Source organism: Lactuca serriola, chromosome 3 (genome assembly GCF_051521515.1).
Source record: "Lactuca serriola cultivar US96UC23 chromosome 3, Lser_US96UC23_V15, whole genome shotgun sequence".
NCBI classification, from domain to species: domain Eukaryota; kingdom Viridiplantae; phylum Streptophyta; class Magnoliopsida; order Asterales; family Asteraceae; genus Lactuca; species Lactuca serriola.
This window is the reverse complement of record NC_136410.1, coordinates 54,797,533-54,820,979: the sequence shown is the minus strand read 5'-3', so window position 1 is coordinate 54,820,979 and position 23,447 is coordinate 54,797,533. Positions and strand designations below refer to the sequence as shown.

The 23,447-nt window shown below is 36.1% G+C and overlaps 3 protein-coding genes across 3 annotated transcripts; all 3 read right to left on the bottom strand.

The window, feature by feature from the left end:
- Positions 1-10,439: 10,439 nt before the first annotated feature.
- On the bottom strand, positions 10,440-10,943 carry LOC145092298 (uncharacterized). Its single transcript, XM_079030224.1, has one exon. It carries the CDS (start codon positions 10,826-10,828, stop codon positions 10,565-10,567), a length of 264 nt encoding a protein of 87 aa, XP_078886350.1. The 5' UTR covers positions 10,829-10,943; the 3' UTR covers positions 10,440-10,564.
- Positions 10,944-19,589: 8,646 nt separating this feature from the next.
- On the bottom strand, positions 19,590-20,138 carry LOC145092297 (uncharacterized). The gene has a single exon (XM_079030223.1). The coding sequence runs from the start codon at positions 19,987-19,989 to the stop codon at positions 19,726-19,728; it is 264 nt and encodes an 87-aa protein (XP_078886349.1). The 5' UTR covers positions 19,990-20,138; the 3' UTR covers positions 19,590-19,725.
- Positions 20,139-21,214: 1,076 nt separating this feature from the next.
- LOC145094437 (uncharacterized) lies at positions 21,215-21,757 on the bottom strand. Its single transcript, XM_079032637.1, has one exon. It carries the CDS (start codon positions 21,589-21,591, stop codon positions 21,328-21,330), a length of 264 nt encoding a protein of 87 aa, XP_078888763.1. The 5' UTR covers positions 21,592-21,757; the 3' UTR covers positions 21,215-21,327.
- Between the last annotated feature and the right edge of the window lie 1,690 nt (positions 21,758-23,447).

Genomic DNA, 23,447 nt, shown 5'->3' with positions numbered 1-23,447 from the left:
CAAGGGAAAGGGCAAGGCTTGATGGCGCGACGTGCACTCTCTCACTGATGTTTTATGGGACACTCTGATGTTTTTGAATAAAGTTGTAATGAATGTGGATTTGAAAACAACTGTTTTGGGATTTCATGGTTATTGGAAATGTGTTTGATTAATTAAAAACGAAAAATTTCTTTTGAAAATTTGGTTTGTTACAAGTTGGTATCAGAGCCTTGGTTTGAGGGATTCGGGCACACTCTCGGGTGTGTCGGGACTCAAACTAAGGAAATGGTAAATATTGTTTTCAATAATTAAAATGGAAGAGTTTTTAAAGAAAGGAAAATATGAGAGTGCAATGTGTGTGATCAGCCAAGCCAAGTAAGTAGTTCCCTAATGTGTTAGCCATGTTATACTGATATTTGAGCTTGATGATCGTATGGAACTTGCTATGTGTATGATTTTAAAATTGTAAACAGATAGGAGCTTATAGCCTTGGAATGATTGATTTGGCCTTATTTATTGTTCCTTTTATGGTTGTGGTCTTAGGGTAGAATCTTTTATTCGAAAGTCTATTTGATCCTATATGTGTATAATTTGTATGCATAAAGGCAACCTGTTATGATTGGTCTGGTAGATATGAGTAGTGCAAATCTTAGGACAGCCTGAGATTTGATGTATGCGGTAATTTGTGGGATATGGTTTAGTTTTGGGACGAATTTGAGTTATCAGGTAGATCATTGGGGAAAGGTACAGGTAGGTGTGGAAGGTAGTAATAGGCCCGTACTACTGAAAGCACAGGACCTGTACCCGAACCAATGTTAGATCTGATGACTTCAAGGAGGACCGGTGTGGGAAGATCCTTTATATGGAAATTCTGATCGTTGTGATTTATGACATTTCAATTCAGCATGGTGGTGACACGATTTGGAGCAGGGGGATCAGGATCTGGATCTGGATCCGGGGGTGGATCAGGCGACACTATCAACGTCATTGATGAGAGGCTGTGCGAGCTTATCGCACCCGAGGTTACCAGGGGCATCCTTGACACTACCCCAGTCATCTTTGGGATCGTCAAGGAGGGTATGATGGATATTATGGAGGAGAGGCTCAGGGCATTCCGAGACGAGATTGTTGCGGGCCAAGTCGCGGCCCAAACTCCCTCGTTCTGGGAGTTCAAGGCGAGCGGAGTGCCAGAGTTTTTCGGGGTCAGGGACCCTATTGTTAGCTGACGCTGGGTGGCGGAGATCGAGAACGCCCAACGTACGAGTTTTTGCCCAGATGCGACAGAGGTGGGTTTCGTTTCTTGTATGCTGAGAGATAGAGCCCGAGATTGGTGGGGTGAGGTTACTAGCCAGGTGGGAGCAGCAAGTGTGGCTGAGATGATGTGGCCGAGTTTGTTAGGCGGTTTGATTTGGAGTTTGCACCGCCGATTAAGGTGCAACGACTTGTGAGGGAGTTTCATGGCCATCAGCAGACCACCGAGACTGTGGCAAAGATCATCGCCAAGTTCCAGGAATGAGCCTTGTTGATCCCATAGTATGCTACCGATGAGGACATGAGGAGGACACAGTATCATTCCATGTTGGGGGATGATATCCGGGAGTTTGTGAGCTTCACAGGGTGCAAAACCCTGAACGAGATGGTGGAGAAGGCCCGTGAGCGGGAGATGGAGTTAGACTTTCGCACTAAGCAGAAGCCTGAGCAGGCACAGCCAGCAGTGGGTCAGGCTAAAAAGCCTAAGACCTCAAATTCATCTAGTAGAGGCCAGCAGGGCCGGGGCCGGCGCACCAAGTGTGATAAGCCGCACAATGGAGCTTGTCGAGGTAATAGGCTTGGGATGCTACGCATGTGGCCAAAAGGGCCACTTGAGTAGGGACTGCCCCAAGAAGGGTTTGATTTGTTTTCACTGTAACCAGAACGGCCATAAGCGGGCCGATTGTCCGAGGTTGCAGGTAGGGGTAGGAGTAGCGGCAGCGCCCGCGCCCACCATGATGAGGATTACCGATGGCCGCCCTGTCAAGGCGGAAGCTCCGACGGCAAATAGCTGTGTATTTCAGCTGACTACCGAGGAGGCTCAGGCAGCTCCGGACGCCATGGCTGGTACGTATCTATTATTCTATGTTCTTATTATTGGTATGACTTATGTGTACTTTATGCTTGTATAGATACCTTTTTGGTCAATGGTATGTTTGCTCATGTCATGTTTGATTCGGGTGCTACCCGATCGTTCGTGTCACTTGCGTCTAGCAAGAAGTTCCGGGATGCGCTGGGAACTTTGGATTCCCTACTTGAGGTAGAGATTGCAGACGACCGCACTGTGAGTGCTGTGAGGGTGTATTAGGATTGTGTCCTGAATGTGTTGGGCGAGAGGTTTCGTGTGGATCTGGTCCCGGTACCGTTGTGTGGGTTAAAGGTGATTGTAGGGGTGGAGTGGTTGGGGGCCATTGGGGCCATGATTGATTGCGAGCGCCAGTTGGTTAGGGATCGAACCCCAAGTGGGGGAGAACTGGTTACTCATGGAGAGAGAGCCTCGTAAGGGCCAACTCTATGTTCGGCTGCGAGGGCTAGGAGGTTTCTGCAACAGGGTTGTACGGGATTTCTAACTTATATCTCGGATACGAGGGTAGAGACCACGACAGATGTGGGCAGTGTGCCGGTTGTTCACGAATTTCGGGATGTTTTCCCCGATGAGTTACCGGGAGTGCCTCCGGAGAGGCAGGTGGACTTTCGTATCGACTTGGTGCCTGGTGCCACTCCGATAGCATAAGCACCATATCGGTTGGTGTGACATCCCCATTTTCACGGCCAGAAAAGATCGATTTTGTTATGTTTATAAAAATCAGAGTGCCTCTTTTAATAAAAATGTTGCGGAATTTGTTCCCAAAACAAAATATGATAAGAGTTTATCAAAGCATTCCTTTAAAGAAATGTATTTTCATTATATAACAAAATCTCGGGATGTCATGTTCAATACAGACCAAAAGCATAAACAGAACAAAATAGACCTTACAACAATTATTTATAACTACTGATCTATAATCCAAAATCTCTCGTCATGTAACATCCGGATATCCAAGTATGCGAATTTGAGTATTTTATATTGGGGAATGAGGAGACTCGGCGAGTTGACGCCTCAACTCGTCGAGTAGGATCGCGTTTTGGGGACTAGTTTAATGAAGGGACTCGACGAGTCGGGTATTTGGACTCGCCGAGTCGGTGCTGGCAAGGAAAACCCTAATTGTCCGGGTTTGGGACCTATTTAAAGGCCCTTATGGCCTTCAGTGGCGGCCACCTACACCTTTGAGAGACTCCTATCGAACCAGAGAGCTAAGAGAGTGAAGAAGAGCCATTTTGGAGCATTCTTGAGGTGGTTGTGCAATGGAGTAGTCATTTCCAGCAAAGGGAGGTCAAGGGGGTGTCGATTCAGAGCTTCTGAGCTTGCATCTTCACCATTGAGGTATCAAATCGTTCTCCCTTTTCTGTTTTGGGTAAGATTGGTGATTTTAGGGTTTTCTAGCTTTTTTTATGGCTTGATTTGTGGAGTATAGTGTCCCATTGAGTGTGAAGCCATAGATCTGGACCCAAAGAGGTCCAAAGAGTCCCTTCCATCCTGCCTTATGCATTCTATTTGGAGTTTTGAGCTAGGGTTGTTATGTAATGGAGGGTTTCACCCAAATGAGCTTGTAGAACCTTGCATGAGTGCCCAAGGTTCGACCTTTTCGTGGTTATTGGCTTTGGGGGAGTTAGATCTATGGTTTGGTGAAGCAGATCTGACCTCAGAAGGTCAGATGAGGGTTGTCATGGGAGAAACTCACCGAGTCCATAGGCAAACTCAACGAGTCGAGTCGGGGTTGCCCCGCGTTTCGTTGCCGAGTAACTCGACGAGTGGAGAGGGAACTCGTCGTGTCTAAGAGGTTTAAAAAGGATTTAGAGAACCCGCATGGACTCGCCGAGTCACTCTTGTGTACTCGCCGAGTCTGGTCAGTGTTGACCGTTGACTTGAATTGTCTTATGTTGACTTTGGGAGTTTTGGTCAACAGAGGTAATAGAGGTCAGGGAGGGGTAAAATGGTCTTTTACCCATTACCTGACTAGAGAGGGAAAGAGTAATCGCCGGTTAATTAGAGTTGGGACTTCAAGTACTAATTAGAGATATTTGCCTTATGTGTTAGGCGGTGGCAAGTCCGAGGTTCGCATGTGCAGATAATTGCTTTCTGATTTCCAGGTGAGTCTTCTCACTATACTTTACCTTGAGTAGGTAACCAGAGTTATGTGACAGAGTATTTGTATGTTGTGTATGTTACGTGTTGTACTGCATTATTTCTATGTGATTTATGCTGTGCATGTTTATAGAGTTAGAACCGGAAGGTTCACAGAGTAGGGTCCACGGACCCACAGAGTTATAGCCTCGAGTGGCTAATATGTGTTATGTGTGGTATTTTGGGGAACTCACTAAGCTTCGTACTTACAGTGTTTTGTGTTATGTGTTTCAGGTTTCTCTCAGGATCACGGGACGACACCGGCTCGATTGTACACACCAGAGAAAGAGTCATGTTTTGAGGATCCTGGTTTATTATGCAAGTGAAAATGGAGTTATGTTTTGTAATTCGATTATGAATGAGATTTTAAGCAAATTGTTTTTAAGAATTAAACGATTATTTTTAAATGAAAAATTGTTTTAAAATTTTCGGTGTTACACGTCAAGTCCACCAACTTATACTCTTGTGTCATTACCTGTAATGCAAAGAAAACTGAGTGGGTCAGGCTTGGGAGCCTGGTGAGCATATAGGGCTTTTAACACATAATAATATATTTATTATATTTAATCATCAAACAATCAACCCAATTACCCATCCCCATTATCTCAATTTATTTTAAGGATCTACCCTAAGAATCATCTATCCTTCATTATTAAGGATTGACCTGAGGTATAGGCACGAAGTCACATCGTTGCCAGGGTTTACTCAATAGGCGCTAACTCCATAGTCACCAAGGTTTATACAATAGGCGCTAACTCCATAGTCACCAAGGCTTATACAATAGGAGCTAACTCCATAGTCACCAAGGCTTATACAATAGGCGCTAACTCCATAGTCACCAAGGTTTACTTAATAGTAGGCGCTAACTCCATAGTCACCAAGGTTTATACAATAGGCGCTAACTCCATAGTCACCAACTATCCCATCTACCCATGTTCTACCCAACATTTTCGTAGATATAAATATACACTTTTATACATAGTTTAAAACCTGTATAACATGTTCATCCAATACACATTCCAAATAATAGATGAGACACATACACATAACACGTATCTCATAAAGAATAACTCTTATCTATGAGTTAGAAGAAAGTAACTACACACTCACACAAAACATACACTTAATACATTCAAACAATACTTGTATTAAAAACATGTTTGTAAAAGAGACTATACACTCACACATATAAACAGCTTTATATTATACACATAGCATGTATTTCATAGCAAATACTTAATATTTATGTGTAAGATGAAAGTGACCACACACTCACTTGATCAGAAGATGATCGGACAACACTACGACTTCCAGAAGTAGTATTCTTCGGTAGATCTGGAAGATCTTCACACAGCGGCTTTCTCGCGGGCAGAGCTTCGGCTCGGAAACTCTTTTACTTCTCGGGATCTTCGGGCTTCGGGACTTGCTTCGGGTCTCGGGGTTGATACCGGGGCTTCAGGGGGTACTTCTTTACACGTAAATCGAGGTAATATGGGTGAGAGATGAGAGAATGAGCAACCAAACTCGGTTGGCCCTTCAAATCTATTTATAGGGCAAAATTGGCCCTTACCACATCGTGGGCTTGGTCGTCACTGCATGCGTCATCGCAAGTTGCATCTAGGGGACTCCCGGAGGTGTCAGAAGACTGGCCACGTCGTGGAACTGCTTGCCACGTTGTGGTATCTGACAGTTTTGGGGTTTCGCGCCCCGAACTTCATAAATTCATAACTTTCGCATACGAACTCCATTTTTGACGTTTTTTATATCGACGCGAAGGTGAGATTATGCTCTACAACTCTCGTTTAGACTCCATTGGCTAATTTTGACTTTATTTTTAATATATTATAATTATATTACTTATATATTATTTTTAGTAGGCCGGGACAGGAAAACTCCATTATAAACTCATAACTCCTTCGTCTGACGTCCGTTTTTGTCTGTCTTTCCATCGTTGCACTACTATCGATGAGATATTTAATTCTCATTTAGATTGTTTTGGATAAATATCGCTCTAACGTAAATTCACTATTTACGTCACGTTGTGTCATGCCGGTTCTGTCGCGAAACTTCGATAGGTCATAACTTCTTCGTTATAACTCGGATTTTGGCGTTCTTTATATGTACGGAATCCTTGTAACATATACTATAACTTAGTTAAGATTAATCCTTCTAAATAATCTTCCATCAAAAAGTCATTTTTGATGCTTATCGTCTCTAAATTGACTAGCCCTGATCTACGGGCGTTACAGTTGGCACTACCGGAGATGCAGGAGTTATCTATGCAGCTTTAGGAGCTGCTAGACCGAGGCTTCATACGTCCAAGCAGTTCCCCGTGGGGAGCACTGATCCTTTTCGTGAAAAAGAAGGATGGATCACATAGGATGTGTATTGATTATAGGGAGCTGAACAAACTAACGGTAAAGAACGGTTATCTGTTGCCAAGGATCAATGATTTGTTTGATCAGCTGCAGGATGCGTCTTGGTTTTCCAAGATTGATCTTTGGTTAAGGTACCATCAAATGAGGATTTGGGATGAGGATATACCGAAGACGAATTTCACAACTTTGTATGGGCATTATGAGTTTGTGGTGATGCTGTTTGGGCTCACCAATGCCCCAGCAACGTTCATGGATCTCATGAACAGGGTGTGTAGGCCAATGCTGGATCGATCGGTGATCATTTTTATAGATGATATCATGGTCTATTCTAAGACCAAGGAGCAGCATGGGCAGAATTTGAGGGAATTACTAGAGACCCTGAGGGCATGGAAGCTTTATGCAAAGTTCTCGAAGTGTGATTTCTGGCTTCGTAAGGTACAGTTTTTGGGGCATATCATCAATCAGGAGGGCATTTCGGTCGATCCAGCCAAGGTTGAGGCTATGATGCGGTGGGAAGTACTGAAGAACGTATCATAGATTCGTAGCTTCTTAGGTTTAGCGGGCTATTATCAGAGATTTATCCATGATTTCTCCAAGATTGTTGTGTCATTGACTCGCTTGACCTAGAAGAATGTGACCTTTCGGTGGGGCACGAATCAGCAGACGCTTTTGAGACCTTGAGATGGAGGTTATGCGAGGCTCCGATCCTAGTACTACCCAAGAGGTTGGACGATTTAGTGGTGTACCGTGACGCATCGATTTCAGGTTTGGGTGCGGTACTGCTTATGCCTCGAGGCAGTTGAAGCCTCATGAGGTGAACTACCCCACTAATGACTTGGAATTAGGGGCAGTGGTGTTCGCCCTCAAGATTTGGAGGCATTACTTGTATGGAGTGAGGTGCACCATCTATACTGATCACAAGAGTTTGAAGTATTTGATGGATCAGCAGAACCTCAACATGCGACAGAGGAGGTGGTTGGATGTACTGAAGGACTATGATTATGAGATTTTATACCATCCCGGGAAGGCCAACGTGGTGGCCGATGCCTTGAGCCACACGGTGGCAAGTTCCCTGATTGGGAACGTTTGTTTGAGGATGATCGTGATCTCTTCATTGTTGGATATGATCAAGGAGGCCTAGGTTGAGGGGGTGAAGAAGGAGAACTGGAAGATAAAGCGGATTCGGGGTCAGTATCCTTTGTTCGTTAAGGATAGTCATGGCCTTTTGACGCGGTGTGGCCGAGTGTGGGTACCGATGACTGGAGGAGTGGGGCAGAGGATATTAGAGGAGGCACACAAGTCCAAGTTCTATATTCATCCAGGGGCTACAAAAATGTATAGAGACTTGAGAGTGATTTTAAAGTTATTGATGACCCTACATGAAGCGGGAAATCGCCTAATTTGTGGAGCGGTGTTTGACCTACAGGAAGGTCAAGGACGAGCATCAGTAGCCTCATGGCAAGGTTCAGCCGCTACCCGTTCCCATGTGGAAATGGGAAGAGATCACTATGGACTTCATCACGAAGTTACCAAGGACGGCGAGGGGTGTGGATGCCATATGGGTGATCGTAGACAAACTGACAAAGAGTGCCCACTTCATTCCGATTTCCGAGAGTATATACGTGGAGAAGTTGGCGGATATTTATGTACAAGAGGTGGTGGCTATGTACGGGGTGCCACTGTCGGTAATCTCTGACAGGGATGTCCGGTTTACATCCAGGTTCTGGAAGAAGTTCCACGAGGAACTAGGTACTCAACTGCATTTTAGTATGACATATCACCCTCAGACTGATGGCCAAAGCGAGAGGACGATCCAGACACTGGAGGACATGCTCCGAGCATGCGTGTTGGATTTTGGAGGTAGTTGGGACACGTACCTCCCACTGGTAGAGTTTTCATACAATAACAGTTATCATGCCAGTATCGATCGAGTTCCATTCGAGATGTTATATGGTCGGAGGTGTAGAACCTCGATTTGTTGGGATGAGATTGGACACCGGGTTGTGGGGAGCACTAAAGTAGTGCTCAAAACAACTGGGCTGATTCAGAAGGTGCGTGACCAGTTACGGGTCGCGCAGAGCCGTTAGAAAAGTTTTGCTGACCGACGGCGATCAGATCTTGAGTTTCAGGTGGGGGATTTCGTGTTGCTGAAGGTGTCGCCCTGGAAGGGGATTACAAGGTTTCGGGAGAGGGGCAAGTTGGGGCCTCGGTATATAGGCTCGTTCAGGATCACGGCCCGGGTGGGCAAGGTGGCATATCGCTTGGATCTGCCAGAGGAGCTTAGCCAGATTCACAACACCTTCCACGTGTCTTAGCTTCGGAAGTGTGTCACTGACGAGTCCGCAGTCGTTTCGTTGGACGACATTCAGGTGGATGAGGGCCTGAACTACATCGAGATGCCGATTGCCATCTTAGAAAGGAAGACGAAGGGTCTTCGGAACAAGGAGGTGAAGCTGGTGAAGGTGCAATGGCAGCACCGAAGGGGCTCCGAATGGACCTGGGAGCCGGAGGAGGGATGCGTGAGCATTATTCCAATCTATTCGCAGCTACAGACTTCGAAGACGAAGTCTAGTTCAAGTGGGGGAGAGTTGTAACGCTTCAATTTAGGTATGACCTTGCAGCCCTTGAAGTATTTCAAACATGTCATAAGAAGCCCTTGAGTACGTTGGGCTTCTTATGACAATATTTTGCTCTACATATATCTTATATGGTGTCAGAGTTTGCATCCGCACCCATGTGGCTTAACACAACATTGCCTTACCTCATCGAGTTTTTGTCTCTAAGAGGAAGTGATAGTCTATCACACATCGGTGCAACACAATCCAATGTCGGTGTGATACAAATAGCTTCCAAGAGAAATGCATATCTTTTTCTTCCCATCCTTTTTCTTAGAACCCTTGAAAACACTCGATAACACTTCCTTTTTATCATTTCTTAATAATAATAATAATAATAATAATAATAATACTTGATAACATATTTCCTTCATTTTTCTTCGGTTTGCTTTCATAAGTAAAACTCTAAGAAGATGCGTAAGTGCACCGTACTTAAAAGAAAAACATAATTAGCTTTTTAAGTATTCTACATGCAAATTGTCCGAGTTGTAATCTGATAAAATTATTGGAAGAAATTAAAAATGGGAAGTATATAGTACAACTACGAATAGAACAATTCAATGAAATGACTAAACCAAGAAACATAAACCTGACATTATAAATCAATTCATACGCATATGTGTCGGATCTTGAATTCTTGTATAAGGCTGAAGAGTGTGGGATGCGGTTCAGCTGAAACCGCAGCTGATGTGGCACTAAAACACCGCCCCCTCCATGCGGTTTTGGAAATGCGGTAATGAGAGGGAGCGCTCCCTTCCTCTCTCTCTTCCTCTATCTCTCTATCTCCCTCTTCTTTGTCTCTCTTCTTTCCACTCCGTTTGGTGTTTTAAGGAAAATGGGAGGGAGTGTGGCTCCACTCCCTCCGGCCTAAGTAATTCAACATTAATATTTGGTCAAATAAATGCTTTTTATAACTAATAAGGTATATTTCGGAAGAACATTAAATCATGATATAAACATAGGTTGTGTTTTCATAAAATTGATGTTATTTTAGATGCCATTACATATTACTAGCTCAGACAATCTTTCCACATTGCTCCACAACTACATATTCAGTGGTTAGGTTAATCAACGTTTAATGATGCTAATAAAGTTTTTTTTCAACGATAACTGGTAGAAAAAAAAAAATATGGTTTTAACCCTGAACTACAATTCTCTCACTCAAATTATAAAACTCGACTTCATCAAGCGAAATTGTAAATCACATCAATCTTTTGATCATAATTGATTTTTACTTCCTTGTAAACGTTGTACACAATGCATAATTACATAATTACATGTACATTTAATCTGGTATCTAGGTGCCTAAAATTAATAACATCTGCAAAGGGTTTTCATCAATTGGGACCCCAACAGCTCAAATACATGACTTTTCTCAACGACTCCTCTGATTGCTTCGCCCTCTCTTCTACGCCTCCGCCTGAAGCCAAGGCCGCCGGCGAAGACAACTTCTTGGTCTGAGAAATTGATCGGAGATTGGACTTGGCGTGGTGGTGGACTGCCCTGATGGTGGTGTTCCATCGTGCAAAGCCTTGATCTTTGAGTGCCTCCACCAATCCGACAGTTGCTGCCACCATCCATACTCTGCTTGTGGAACTCATCTTTTCTTTAAGTTTCCGAGTGTTTTAAGATGCTGAAATGAAAGGGGGGTTTTCTTGTTTGAATAGTATTAGAGATATGTTTGATAGATATGAATTAGGGAAGGAGAGACTGGTTTAAATAGATAGAGAAAAGTCCCCAACTTTAGAGGTAAAAACAGGAGGCCAGAGACTTGAAAAAGCCAATGGTTTTATGGAAGTGAATTGTCAAATATGCCCCTCGACGCCAATTAACAAATACGGTTTCTCTTTTGAAATCATTTTTAAATGCTAAAGGATAATGTTCGGTGCGGCATGACGTAAGCAGTGAGTGGATGTACGATACAAATACGGCTTCTCTTTGCGTGTATATTGGTCTCTCTCTCTCTCTCTCTCTCTCTCTCTCTCTCTCTCTCTCTCTCTCTCTCTCTCTCTCTCTCTCTCTCTCTCTCTCTCTCTCTCTCTCTCTCTCTCTCTCTCTCTCTCTCTCTCTCTCTCTCTCTCTCTCTATATATATATATATATATATATATATATATATATATATATATATTTATCACACATATACTTTTTAACTCTTTGATCTTTAAAATCTATACAATAGCCTGTTTAGTTACTAACTTCATATAGCCCTAACATATGGTAACAAAATTATGTTTTTATATAATACTTGGGCATTAATCTCTTTTATATATAATTTATCATTAAAGTGAATTATATTTAAAAAAATATTACTAATGTGATTTTTTTTGTTAACATTATCTTTTATAAAAATAAGAAATTTATAATGTCTTCAAACCTACTAGCTACTAATATATATAAAAAGGTAATGATGCATTTATAGGCCCGAAAACAAAGGTAACAACCCATTCTATTGACTCGATTTTGCATCGGGATTCCACTAAGCTATTTGGGTTTTCAAAACACGTAATTCTGATTTTTTTCAGATGGCTTGATCGAGTAGAGGCTATGAGGAAGGCCCACTCGATCATGTAATCTTTTGATCGCAGTTGATCTTCCAAAATTCAAACTTCTTTGTTTTTGGTTTGATCTTACCAAAATTTGAACCACAACTCCTAACATGATCAAAAACATGATTCATTCAATATTCAAATACCTTACAAATATCCATGAAATGTGCAAGCAACGTGATTCCACCAAATTATATAAAATATCTAGAAAAAGAAAAAAAATACATAGCATATAAGACTTAAATACAAAGCAAATGTATGAAATAAACATGCTAAATGGTACATAACAACAGTACCTAATCAATGTTAACAAAAGTATTCAAAAGGGATTTCTTTATTGAATTTCAAAATGCCTCTAAAGGGTTGAATGGTGCCCGTTGGCTAAATTTGGCAAGTACAACCAAATTTGAAAAAAGGAAAATATCATTAGATACATCAAATTAAACTCTAAACTAAACATGAAAATTTGATAAATTCCGAAAACGACAGATTTTGTCATTAAAACTTAATCAAGCAAATTATGGAAATGCACCGAAATTGGGAAAATCATGATTTTGAGGTCTAAATAGTGTAATTTAGGGATCGACTGATAGGTAGGCGACCTATTAGGAGTTTTCGACCATCAAGAACTTTTTGTTGATGTATCACACATCTTCAAATTTCTTACGGATCAAAAGTTACAATGGTTTTAAGTTGAACTTCTAAAGGTCATGTTTATCTTTCTCTCACTTAAGGCTTTTACAAAATCATCTATATCCTGTACATAAGAAATGCATCTAATAGAATCTTAAGCAAAGAAACATCATCCATGTCGATTTGGTCTTAAAGGTATAAAGGAACGGCAATATACAACTTAAGATTTTTTTTATGCTACCAATGTGTTCTTAAAATTCTTTTCTATGTTTTAAGAAGAAATTAAATGACAATTGAACTCTTCAATAAAAAAAAACTTTTTAATTATTAAATATGTTATAAATTAGATTTTATAAAAATATATATAAAATTTGTCAGTAAATTTTGATATGTTGTAAAAGAATATTAATAGAAATAGAGAGTTAGATTTATATAACAACCAATCAAAACTATAATAAAGTTAATGTACTATGAATATACTCTTACTTATATATGAAGTATATGAAGTAGGTGATGTGAATTTATTATTAAACTTTGGAAAAATTAAAAATGGTCATGTGCAGGAAAGTTGTTGGATGGATCCAAGGAACCAGATGATTACAAAGATCCACATCACTGTATAAGTCAAAGGGCATTACGGACAATTCAATGCCCAAAAACCATTAGCCATTCAAGTGTTGAGCCTCCTGTTTATATCCATGAAACTTGGGGCGATTTAGTTCTCAAAATCAATCACAAACATTACGAAGATACACAATAAAAAAAAAAACATTTGATTTAATGTACTCAATTAAAGATAGAAGGAGTTCAAGAACCAGAGCATAGATGGTGGCCGGATCTGTTGGATTGGTCAAGTCACATCTCCGATCATTCTCCAACACCAAGAACCAAGAACCTGTCTAATCCGGCGATCATGGCTTCAAGCATAGCCATGGAGGAGAAAGGAGGATTCATTAAGGAATTTAATGTACTTTAGCTGTTGGGGTCCTAATTGAACAATCTTTTATACTTGTTAGTAGAAATCTACTTGTTATAATGCACGATGTAACACAATCTTAATGTCGAAGGAAAGATATATGATTGTTTTAAAATCATGATTATCCCATGAATGTACAACATATAACAAATATACAATATGAAATTGTTACATGTAAATTTACAAAACTTGAATACTGGATTCATAATACATGATCGAATTTTTTTTCTTTCTTTCTCCATTGAAGGTTGTACATCATTCATAATTACATGTACAGACTTTGCGTATCTATCTAACCTAAAAACAGGTGAAAAAGATTTATTTTATCAGTTGGGACCCCAACAGCTCAAGTACATGACTTTTCTGAGTGAATCCTCTGATCGCTTTGCTTTCTCTTCCATGGCTCTGCTTGAAGCCATGGCCGCCGGCTGTGGCAGGTTCTTGGTGTGGGAGATTGATCGGAGATTGGACTTGGCGTGGTGGTGGATGGACCTGATGGTGGTATTCCACCTTGCAAAGCCTTGATCTTTGAGCGCCTCCACCAATCCAACAGTTCCGGCCACCATCCATACTTTGCTTCCTGAACTCATGCTTTCGGAAACTTGTAGATGCTGAAATCAAATGGGTTTTTTCTTGTAAGATGTGGTATGAAAGATTTTTTGATTGCTATGATTTTGAAAATGTAAAGATGGGTTTAAATAGAGTTTGGAAGGAAAGAGTACAAGGAGTAAAAGAGCTCCTGGTTTTAGGGATAAAAATAAAAACAGGAGGCTACCACTTGGAAAAAAAAAACTACTAGTTTTCAACCCAATTGGTTTGTGACATGGCAGCGAAGAATCACTATCTTACAAAAATATTTATCTTTGCGATAAATAAATTAAGAAAAAGGCACAAACTATTTTTTTATTTTCATAAAAGACTTTATATTTTCTTTTTAGACCTAAATTTTTTTTCTTTTTTAGAAGAGACCCAACTTTTGCATGTTACTTGTTATTTCATACCCTAGCACGTCATCAACAGTTAAATTAGATTTTTTTTATAAAAGACCTTATATTTTATATTTTTTTTTCCATTTTAGACCTAAAATGTTTTTTTTCAAAATAAACTCACCTTTAAAATTGGTTATAATCTTCAAGACCAAATATATAAAGTACTTCTTAACTACACCGAAAAAGAAAATATAAATGTACAAACTAAAAAATGTTATCTAATCTATTATTTTTGAGCGAATATAACTTAGAAGAATTGCAAAATTTTATTTTTGTGAAAAAGATATAATTAAACGTTATCTTGGATATATATTATATCATTAAACTTGATATATTGTTTATAAAAATGTTATTATTACCACTAATAAAAAGTTTAATGTTAATTTGATATTTTTTGATAACATGAATAATACATGGTTATAGGAAGAATCTTTTAAGATAATAACAACTTTTTTTATTTGTAAAAAAAAAAAAAAAAAAAAAAAAAAAAAAAAAAAAAACATACCATGTAATTTAACAAAATGTATACAAAATAAATTTTTTTAGTTTGTCTATTATACTTATTTCATGAGTTTGGACATATTTCTCTCTTTTAATTTTCTATATTATTTTTTTGGTCGAACTTTTTAATCAAATTTTTAGAAAAGTTAACAAACGCACTCACTATCATACTTCTAGCATTAGCCCATTATTGAATAATATGTTATAATTGTATCAAATACATACATAAAAATATTAATCCAAAACATTTGTAATAGTTTTGTTTAGATATATCAGATTTAAGTTTAAGACATTCTTAGAAAATGTTAACATCACATATAAATACATAAAACTATATTATGTGAATGAAATCATTTGAACATAAATCATTGTCTATTATTTAAACTAAAAGAATATAATTGTGTTTTTTATGCCTTGATGAAATTAAGCTACATGAACTTGGTGTAGTGAAGAAATAGCTTTGACAACTACTTTTTTTTTAAATATATGTGGACAAAGAATTGTTTAATCATAAATAAATGTAGGCATAATAGTTATATTGTTTAAATTGTTTAAATCGATGTTTATGTTTAAACTAAAAGGATATAATCATGTTTTTATACAACTAGTCTTGAAATAAAAATATTTTAGTTCTAAACTGGAAAAAAGTACAAAATGTAGGGTCTTTTATTAAATAAAAATATTTAATTTCCTTTTTGGTGACCTGTTAGGATCTAAAATAACAAGTAACATGTAAAAATTGGATTGTTTTCAGAAAAGAAAAAGGTTTTAGGTCTAAAAAGAAAAAAAAAGTCAACATATAGAGTCTTTTATGGAAATAACCAATTTTTAAAATACAAAGCATACGATAAAGATATTACAATTTTAGCTATGAGAACTACGAAAATTTTATAAGATTTTTTTTCTAGATTTTTGTAAACTTGTTATATGTAAAATGAAGTTTTTCACAATGTCAACCTCAACAATATATCATGAGAAAATTATAAAAATAGCCAATTTCCTTAATTACTTTACAGAAAAGAATCCAAAACAACATCAACATTACAAAAAATAATCATCAAAATCTTAGATGGGTTAAACCCATCTATGATTTCACCCATTGATGTGCAAATGTACAAGTCGGTAAAACAAGGATGTGCATTATGAGTTGTACATTCGCAAATAGTTTTTCTTTTCCGGTATAAATACCCTCACACCTCACTAAAATCGCATATGAACTTAGTTTATCTGCGATTTCCTTTGAAGTTCATCTGCGATTTTGCGCAATTTTATTAAAAAAAATTGATTTTAACTACGAAATTTATAAGGTTTGGCTACGGAATAACCATACTATATATAGTCTTGCAAAAAAATTATCACTTATTGTTACTTCTTTGGAAAATTTGTTTGAAACGTCTTTAATAAAATGAATGAATATTTGGTTTGCGTTGTAAGTCTTTATATACAATATGGTTGTTTCATTGTCAAACTCTATCAATTTCATAGTTAAAATAAAAAATAATAAATAAATAATATTGTGGAAAATCGCAGATGAACTTAAGAGGAAATCGCAGATGAACTTAGTTCATCTGGGATTTAAGTGAGGTGTGAGGATATTTATACTGGAAAGAAAACTAAAAAAAAACATATGCGGACGTATAAGTCATAATGTGCGTCCGTGCTTTACCGACTTGTACATTCGTAAATCAATGGGCGTAATTGCAGATGGGTTTAATCCATCTGCGTTTTTATGGATATTTTTGTAATGTTGGGCTTTTTGACTATTTTCTGCAAAGCAATTAAGAATATTGACTATTTTGTAATTTTCTCATATAAAATATCTACGAAAATCTAACTAAGGCATGTTTTTTCAGATAAAACACGTACTTCATATCAAATAGACTATAAAAATCAAACTCTGTACCAAGTGAATGTAGTCAAATTTGACATGTTGCATGGAACACTGATGTAAGAGAGCACGAAGACTACGAGGAAGAGAGGTTTGCTTTTTCCCAAATTAACCTCCTTAATACCAAACATAAAACATATCTTTAATTCCTTTTGTTGTATTAGATCAACTAATTGTAATTGGGTGATGGATTTCTCAATGCCAAGTGAATGTAGTTAAATTTTCTTGAATTCGAGTATGAGAACAATATTGCCTTCTACATCTCTCCCTTCTTCGTTGCTTTTTTTTACTTATTTGCAATCTCTATTTCAATGCAAGTACAACCTGATAATGGTGAAATATCTATATATCTACACATTCATAGAGCTCTTTCATTTAAATTATATCTTAAAATGCAACAACTTTCATTTTAAGATCAAAATCTAAAGATGTAAGTGTTTTTATGCTAAAGATTCTGAATTTTTATCACATACTAGTTCAATGATAAAATGTGGGAACAGTGATTAACCAGAACAAGTTTTAGTAGCGATTTACATTCACTTATCATTATTAAAGAAATCATTTCATGTGGGAGAGATAAATGAAAATGTAGAGGCAGCAAAGAAGCATTAGTTGCTTGTGTGGTTTTATTAGCTACAATTGTAACTACCTGTATCTATTAACATAGTTAACAACCAACTAATATATTTTTTTGACAAAAATAACAACATACTTAATTTTTTGACAATAATATCAACCTACTTATATTTATTTACAAAAATAACAAACCTACTTTTTTTTACAGTAACACTGTACTTATGGTTTTTTTTATAGAAATTGTACCATTTTTATATATTTGAGAGAAATGTCAACATATTTAATTTGTATAGTCAATTTTTTCCTTTTTCTGTAGAAATAAATGATATTTAGAGTATGGAAGTCGAAATGTGGGGAAAGATAGCGATGTGGGAGATAGAGGTACAAATAAGTTGAGTCGAGCCCGAGCCTATCCAGGTTCGGCTCGATTCAAGCTTTATTGTATCGATCTCAACTCGAAATCGTAAAGAATTATGCAAGCTTGACTCAAGCTTGAGCTCGACTCATTTTTTTGTCTAATATGCATAAATAAGCTTAAGCTTTATTCGAGCTCGTTAAGAAGCTCATTTACTAATGCCCTAAATCCCTAATTCTTCAAATATGTTTTTATTTTAATATATAAAAATAATAATAAATTATATTATATATAGGCTCGTTTAAGCTCGCGAGCCTAATCAAGCTTAGTGACATAGGCTCGAGCTCGGGCTCGCTTAATAAACAAGCTTAATATTAAGCTTGAGCTTGGCTTAGGCTCGTTTAAAATCGGTTTTGAGTCGAACTTTTAACGATTCGATCCCGAGTAGCTCACGAGTAGCTTGGTTCGTTTGCACTCCTAGTGGGGGACGAATGTGGTAGCATGGATAGTTGTTTTAGGATTATTGCATATTTCCAAGGAGAAAAACAAACAGGGTGTGGAGTATGGGTGTTGAAATATAGGGACATAGTTGTGGTACAGGGGTAGCACGTTCATATACTTATATAAACATATTGACCACATTTTCATCAAAATCGTTTCATATAATCCTATGTGTAGGCTTCCCAATATTTAATAATGTAATCAGGGATTTATGTCAACATGATGAGTGAAATAGTTTCACGATCTTCTTTATGTCAATAATAGCAATGTAGTTCTCTTTATGTGTGTGTGTTTGTATTTTTCTTATTAATGCATTGTACTTTGTATATACAATGAAAACAATGGCCCAATTATAACATTGTATTTTTAAAGTAATTCATGCCTAATCATAGATCGTACTTTTATTTATTCATGTTGTACTTTTAATAACTTTTTATGTGCGTCTGTATTTTTCTTATTAATGCATTGTACTTATCTTTTTAACTAATAACCATCGTATTTATCTTTTTAACCAATAATACCAATATAATTAACTTTTTTGAACTAATAATATCAACCCACTTATTTTTAACAAATAATAGTATCATACTTATCTTTTTAAAAAATAATAGCAATACACTTACCTTTTAATCCAATAATAACAATGAACTTATCTTTTTTTACAAATAATAGCAACATACTTATCTTTTTAACAAATAATAACAACATGCTTTTCTTTTCGACCAATAATAGCAACATACTTACCTTTTAATCCAATAATAAAAATGAACTTATCTATTTTTACAAATAGTAGCAACATAGCTATCTATTTAACAAATAATAGCAACGTACTTTTTCTTTTCAACAAATAATAGCAAAATACTTATATTTTTATCCAATAATGGCAATGTACTTAACTTTTTACAAATCATAGTAACAAAATTATCTATGTTTGATGTTATGAAAGAAAATAGAATTTGTCTATTAATTTCCCATCAATCACCCGACCAACAAACATAACCATTTACATGTTCTTTGATCGGCCAGGTATTACCTAAATTTTGTAAAATATAGGCTAAATGCAAGAAATTGCAATGTACTTTACTTTATAAAAATGGTTTTAAAACATTTTCACTAGAGGATATTTTAGGGAACTTACAACATATTTACTGTAACACATACAAAGAAAAAACTTAATTTGATAGATTTGTCATAATACAATGTTATAAATAAAATAAGTGAAATAAAATAAGTGAAAGTAGGGTTCTATAAAAGGAACCTATTGTTTTTATATGGTCAACCCAACGAAAGAACATGTATAATTTAATATTTGGTTTTCCAAATTTAGCAGTTTTAGGCCTCAGTGTAAATGTTTTCGATAACAAATAATGTATATTTCGGAATAACATCAAATCATGACACAAAATTAGGTTGTATTTTCATAATAACGATTTTCAGTTCGTTATAAATGTTATACACAATGCATAATTACATGTACATTTAATCTGGTATCTAGGTGCCTAAAATTAATAACATCTGCAAAGGGTTTTCATCAATTGGGACCCCAACAGCTCAAATACATGACTTTTCTCAACGACTCCTCTGATTGCTTCGCCCTCTCTTCTACGCCTCCGCCTGAAGCCAAGGCCGCCGGCGAAGACAACTTCTTGGTCTGAGAAATTGATCGGAGATTGGACTTGGCGTGGTGGTGGACTGCCCTGATGGTGGTGTTCCATCGTGCAAAGCCTTGATCCTTGAGTGCCTCCACCAATCCGACAGTTGCTGCCACCATCCATGCTCTGCTTGTGGAGCTCATCTTTTCGACTTCTTAAGATGCTAAAATGGAAAGGGGTTTTCTAGTTTGAATGGTATTAGAGATTTGTTAGATGGATTCATATGAGTTAGGGAAAGAGAAGACTGGTTTTAAATAGAGATGGAGAGAGTGAGAGAAGCCCCAACTTTAGCGGTAAAAACAGGAGGCCAGAGACTTGGAAGAGCCAATGGTTTTATGGTAGTGAATTGTCAAATATGCCCTTCGACGCCAACTAACAAATACGGTTTCTCTTTCCAAATGATTTCTAATTATCAATGGATAATATCCAAGTGTTGCATGACGCAAGCAGTGAGTGGATGTACTATACAAAACCAAACAAAATACTTTGATAAGATAATGATCAATTGTGTTGGTCTTTATATATTTTTTCTTACATGTATATCCTTTCTTTCTTGATATTTAAAACTTATCATTTTGACAATAGCCTGTTTGGTTATTAACTTATATAACCCTATCATAAAAACAAATTATATTTTTTATATAATATTTGGTCATTCGTTTTTTTATATATATAATTTATATTAAAGTGATTTATATTCATAAAACACTATGAAAGTGATTTTTTCCCTAACATTATCTATTAGAAATTAAACATTTCTAATGGCTTCATATACCACTATATTTACAAATATATACAAAAAGATAACAAGGCATTTATAGGCTCGAAAACAAGGTAATATGTATTTGATTGACTCGATCGAGCATGATACAAAACATGATTCAATCATCAAATACTTTACAAAACATCTATAAAATATGAAAATAAAGCGATTCCACCAAATTATATAAAATATCTCGAAAATGAAATAAAAAATACATAACATATTACACTTAAATACAATAGGGATTTGTTTATTGAATTTCACGATTCCTCTAAGGGTTAGTTTTAAGTTAGGCTTCCTTTGGCCACATTTGTCTCTCCACTTTTCCATAACAACTCCACCCAAATCATCTATATCATATGCATAAAAAAAATGAATCTAATAGAATCTTTAGCAAATGAACACCATCTATGTTGATCGTGTTGATGTGGTCCCATGAATGTACATAAAACAAATATACAAAATGAAATTATTACATGTATGATTATACGAATGGCCTTTATAAATGAAAAAATCACACAAATGAGAACATAAGCGCAACTAAATCAAATCTTAATCTTCCAACAAGTAAATTTACAAAACTTGAATACTGGATTCATAATACATGATCAAATTCTTTCTTTCTTTTCTCCATTGAAGGTTGTACATCATTCATAATTACATGTACAGATTTTCCGTATCTATCTAACCTAAAAACAGGCGAAAAAGATTTATTTTATCAGTTCGGACCCCAACAGCTCAAGTACATGACTTTTCTGAGTGATTCCTCTGATCGCTTTGCTTTCTCTTCCATGGCTATGCTTGAAGCCATGGCCGCCGGCTGTGGCAGGTTCTTGGTGTGGGAGATTGATCGGAGATTGGACTTGGCGTGGTGGTGGATGGACCTGATGGTGGTATTCCACCTTGCAAAGCCTTGATCTTTGAGCGCCTCCACCAATCCAACAGTTCCGGCCACCATCCATACTTTGCTTCCTGAACTCATGCTTTCGGAAACTTGTAGATGCTGAAATCAAATGGGTTATTTCTTGTAAGATGTGGAACGAAAGACTTTTGATTGCGATGATTTTAAATATGTAAAGATGCGTTTAAATAGAGTTTAGAAGGAAAGAGTACAAGGAGTAAAAGAGCTCCTGGTTTTAGGGATAAAAACAGGAGGCTACCACTTGGAAAAAAAAAAAAAAAACTACTGGTTTTTTCGACCAATTGGACTGCTAAAATTCCCCATTGGACTCTGGAGTCAGCCATGACACTGTCTTACAAAAATATTTATCATTTCAATATAAAACGATAACCAAAAACAGGGTAATAAATTATTAATTTTATATCTATTTAGTTATTTTTATAAGAATAAAACAGGGTAATAAACGCATTTAAGTTGTTTAACATTTATTATTATTATCGGAAATTATATAATCTAAGTTTTTATACATGATTTATTATTAAACTATATTATACAAAAATTACTATTAAACTACATATCAATTATTTTCCTTGATCATCATCATACACTCCCACTACCATCGTCCACCTCACGCAACAAACATCACATTTATTATTTGACAAAGAACAATTAAGTTATGTTTTCCGGTGTCAAGTTTGTTCTGACTGGGTTCGTTGGCCCACAGTTGAGATTGAACTAGAGAGTCATGATATCTCAATCTAATTCTCCTAAGGATCTCAATCTGTGAAGGTTGGAAACATTGTATGTGCGATTCTAACAAAAGCATGAGCGACAGTAAGAAAGAAAAACTATATTGTTTTTCGACCGAGCATGTTATAAGTAATAGTGAGTGTGAAACTTCATTATGGCTCACTTGGATCAACTGATGATGAATTTTATTTTCCATAGATAGATATCTATGTGTACTCATATTAAGATGTGTTGTCTAGAGAAGATAATCATATACCAATGATTGTCGAAAAAAAATGAAAGTGTTTAAATATATACAACAATTAGTTTAATGATAAATCATATACAAAACTATGAGTTTAATGATATTTTTGAACAATAAATGTAAGTTTAATGATGTTTATTGAACATGTAAATTAACTATAACTAAACAATTATATTTCTTGAACCAAAATATATAAAATCATGTAAGAAAAAAGAACAAAAAGATAAAATAACTAAATATATACATAACTAATAATTTATTGGCTACAAAGTCATTTTCCTATTATATAAAGACTAAACTAATAATAGTTCGTATTTTTGTTTAGTTTAAAAATATTTTTTATCACATAAATGAGACTCTTATTGTTTTTAATAATTACACAAAACTTTAAATTTATAAAATTGTTATAATTATAATTTGTTTGGTTTAACCATTTGATTGTTTTATTTAACCTTAAAATATTTGAATTTTATAAAATTAACAACAAATAAATATTTTCGATGGGTGTCCAAAACTTCTTACTTAGGAAAATGTTCTCTGTTTAAAAAAAATATTATCATTAGTTAAATAAAAAGAAACTAACTAAAATTAAGTGCACCATATTTACCATCTACTCTAATAAATGAAGATTTTTTTTTTGGCACATGTCATTTTTTTTATTCATTTGGACACATGACATTTTGTAGAATTTTTAAATTTTCTATTTTCTACTTGTCATTTTATTGTATTTTTTATTTTATTAAATTAAAATTCCACATTTAATATGTAAGGTAGTATATATGTAAGGTATTTATTAGAAAATGTTTATATATGTAATGTATTCAATACATTAAAACCTCATTAATTTTAATAATTCAAAATTTTTCTTATTTTTCTTATAAATTCAAAAATTTCAAATTATTAATATTCATATTTATTTATTTTTAATTAAACCCATGTAATA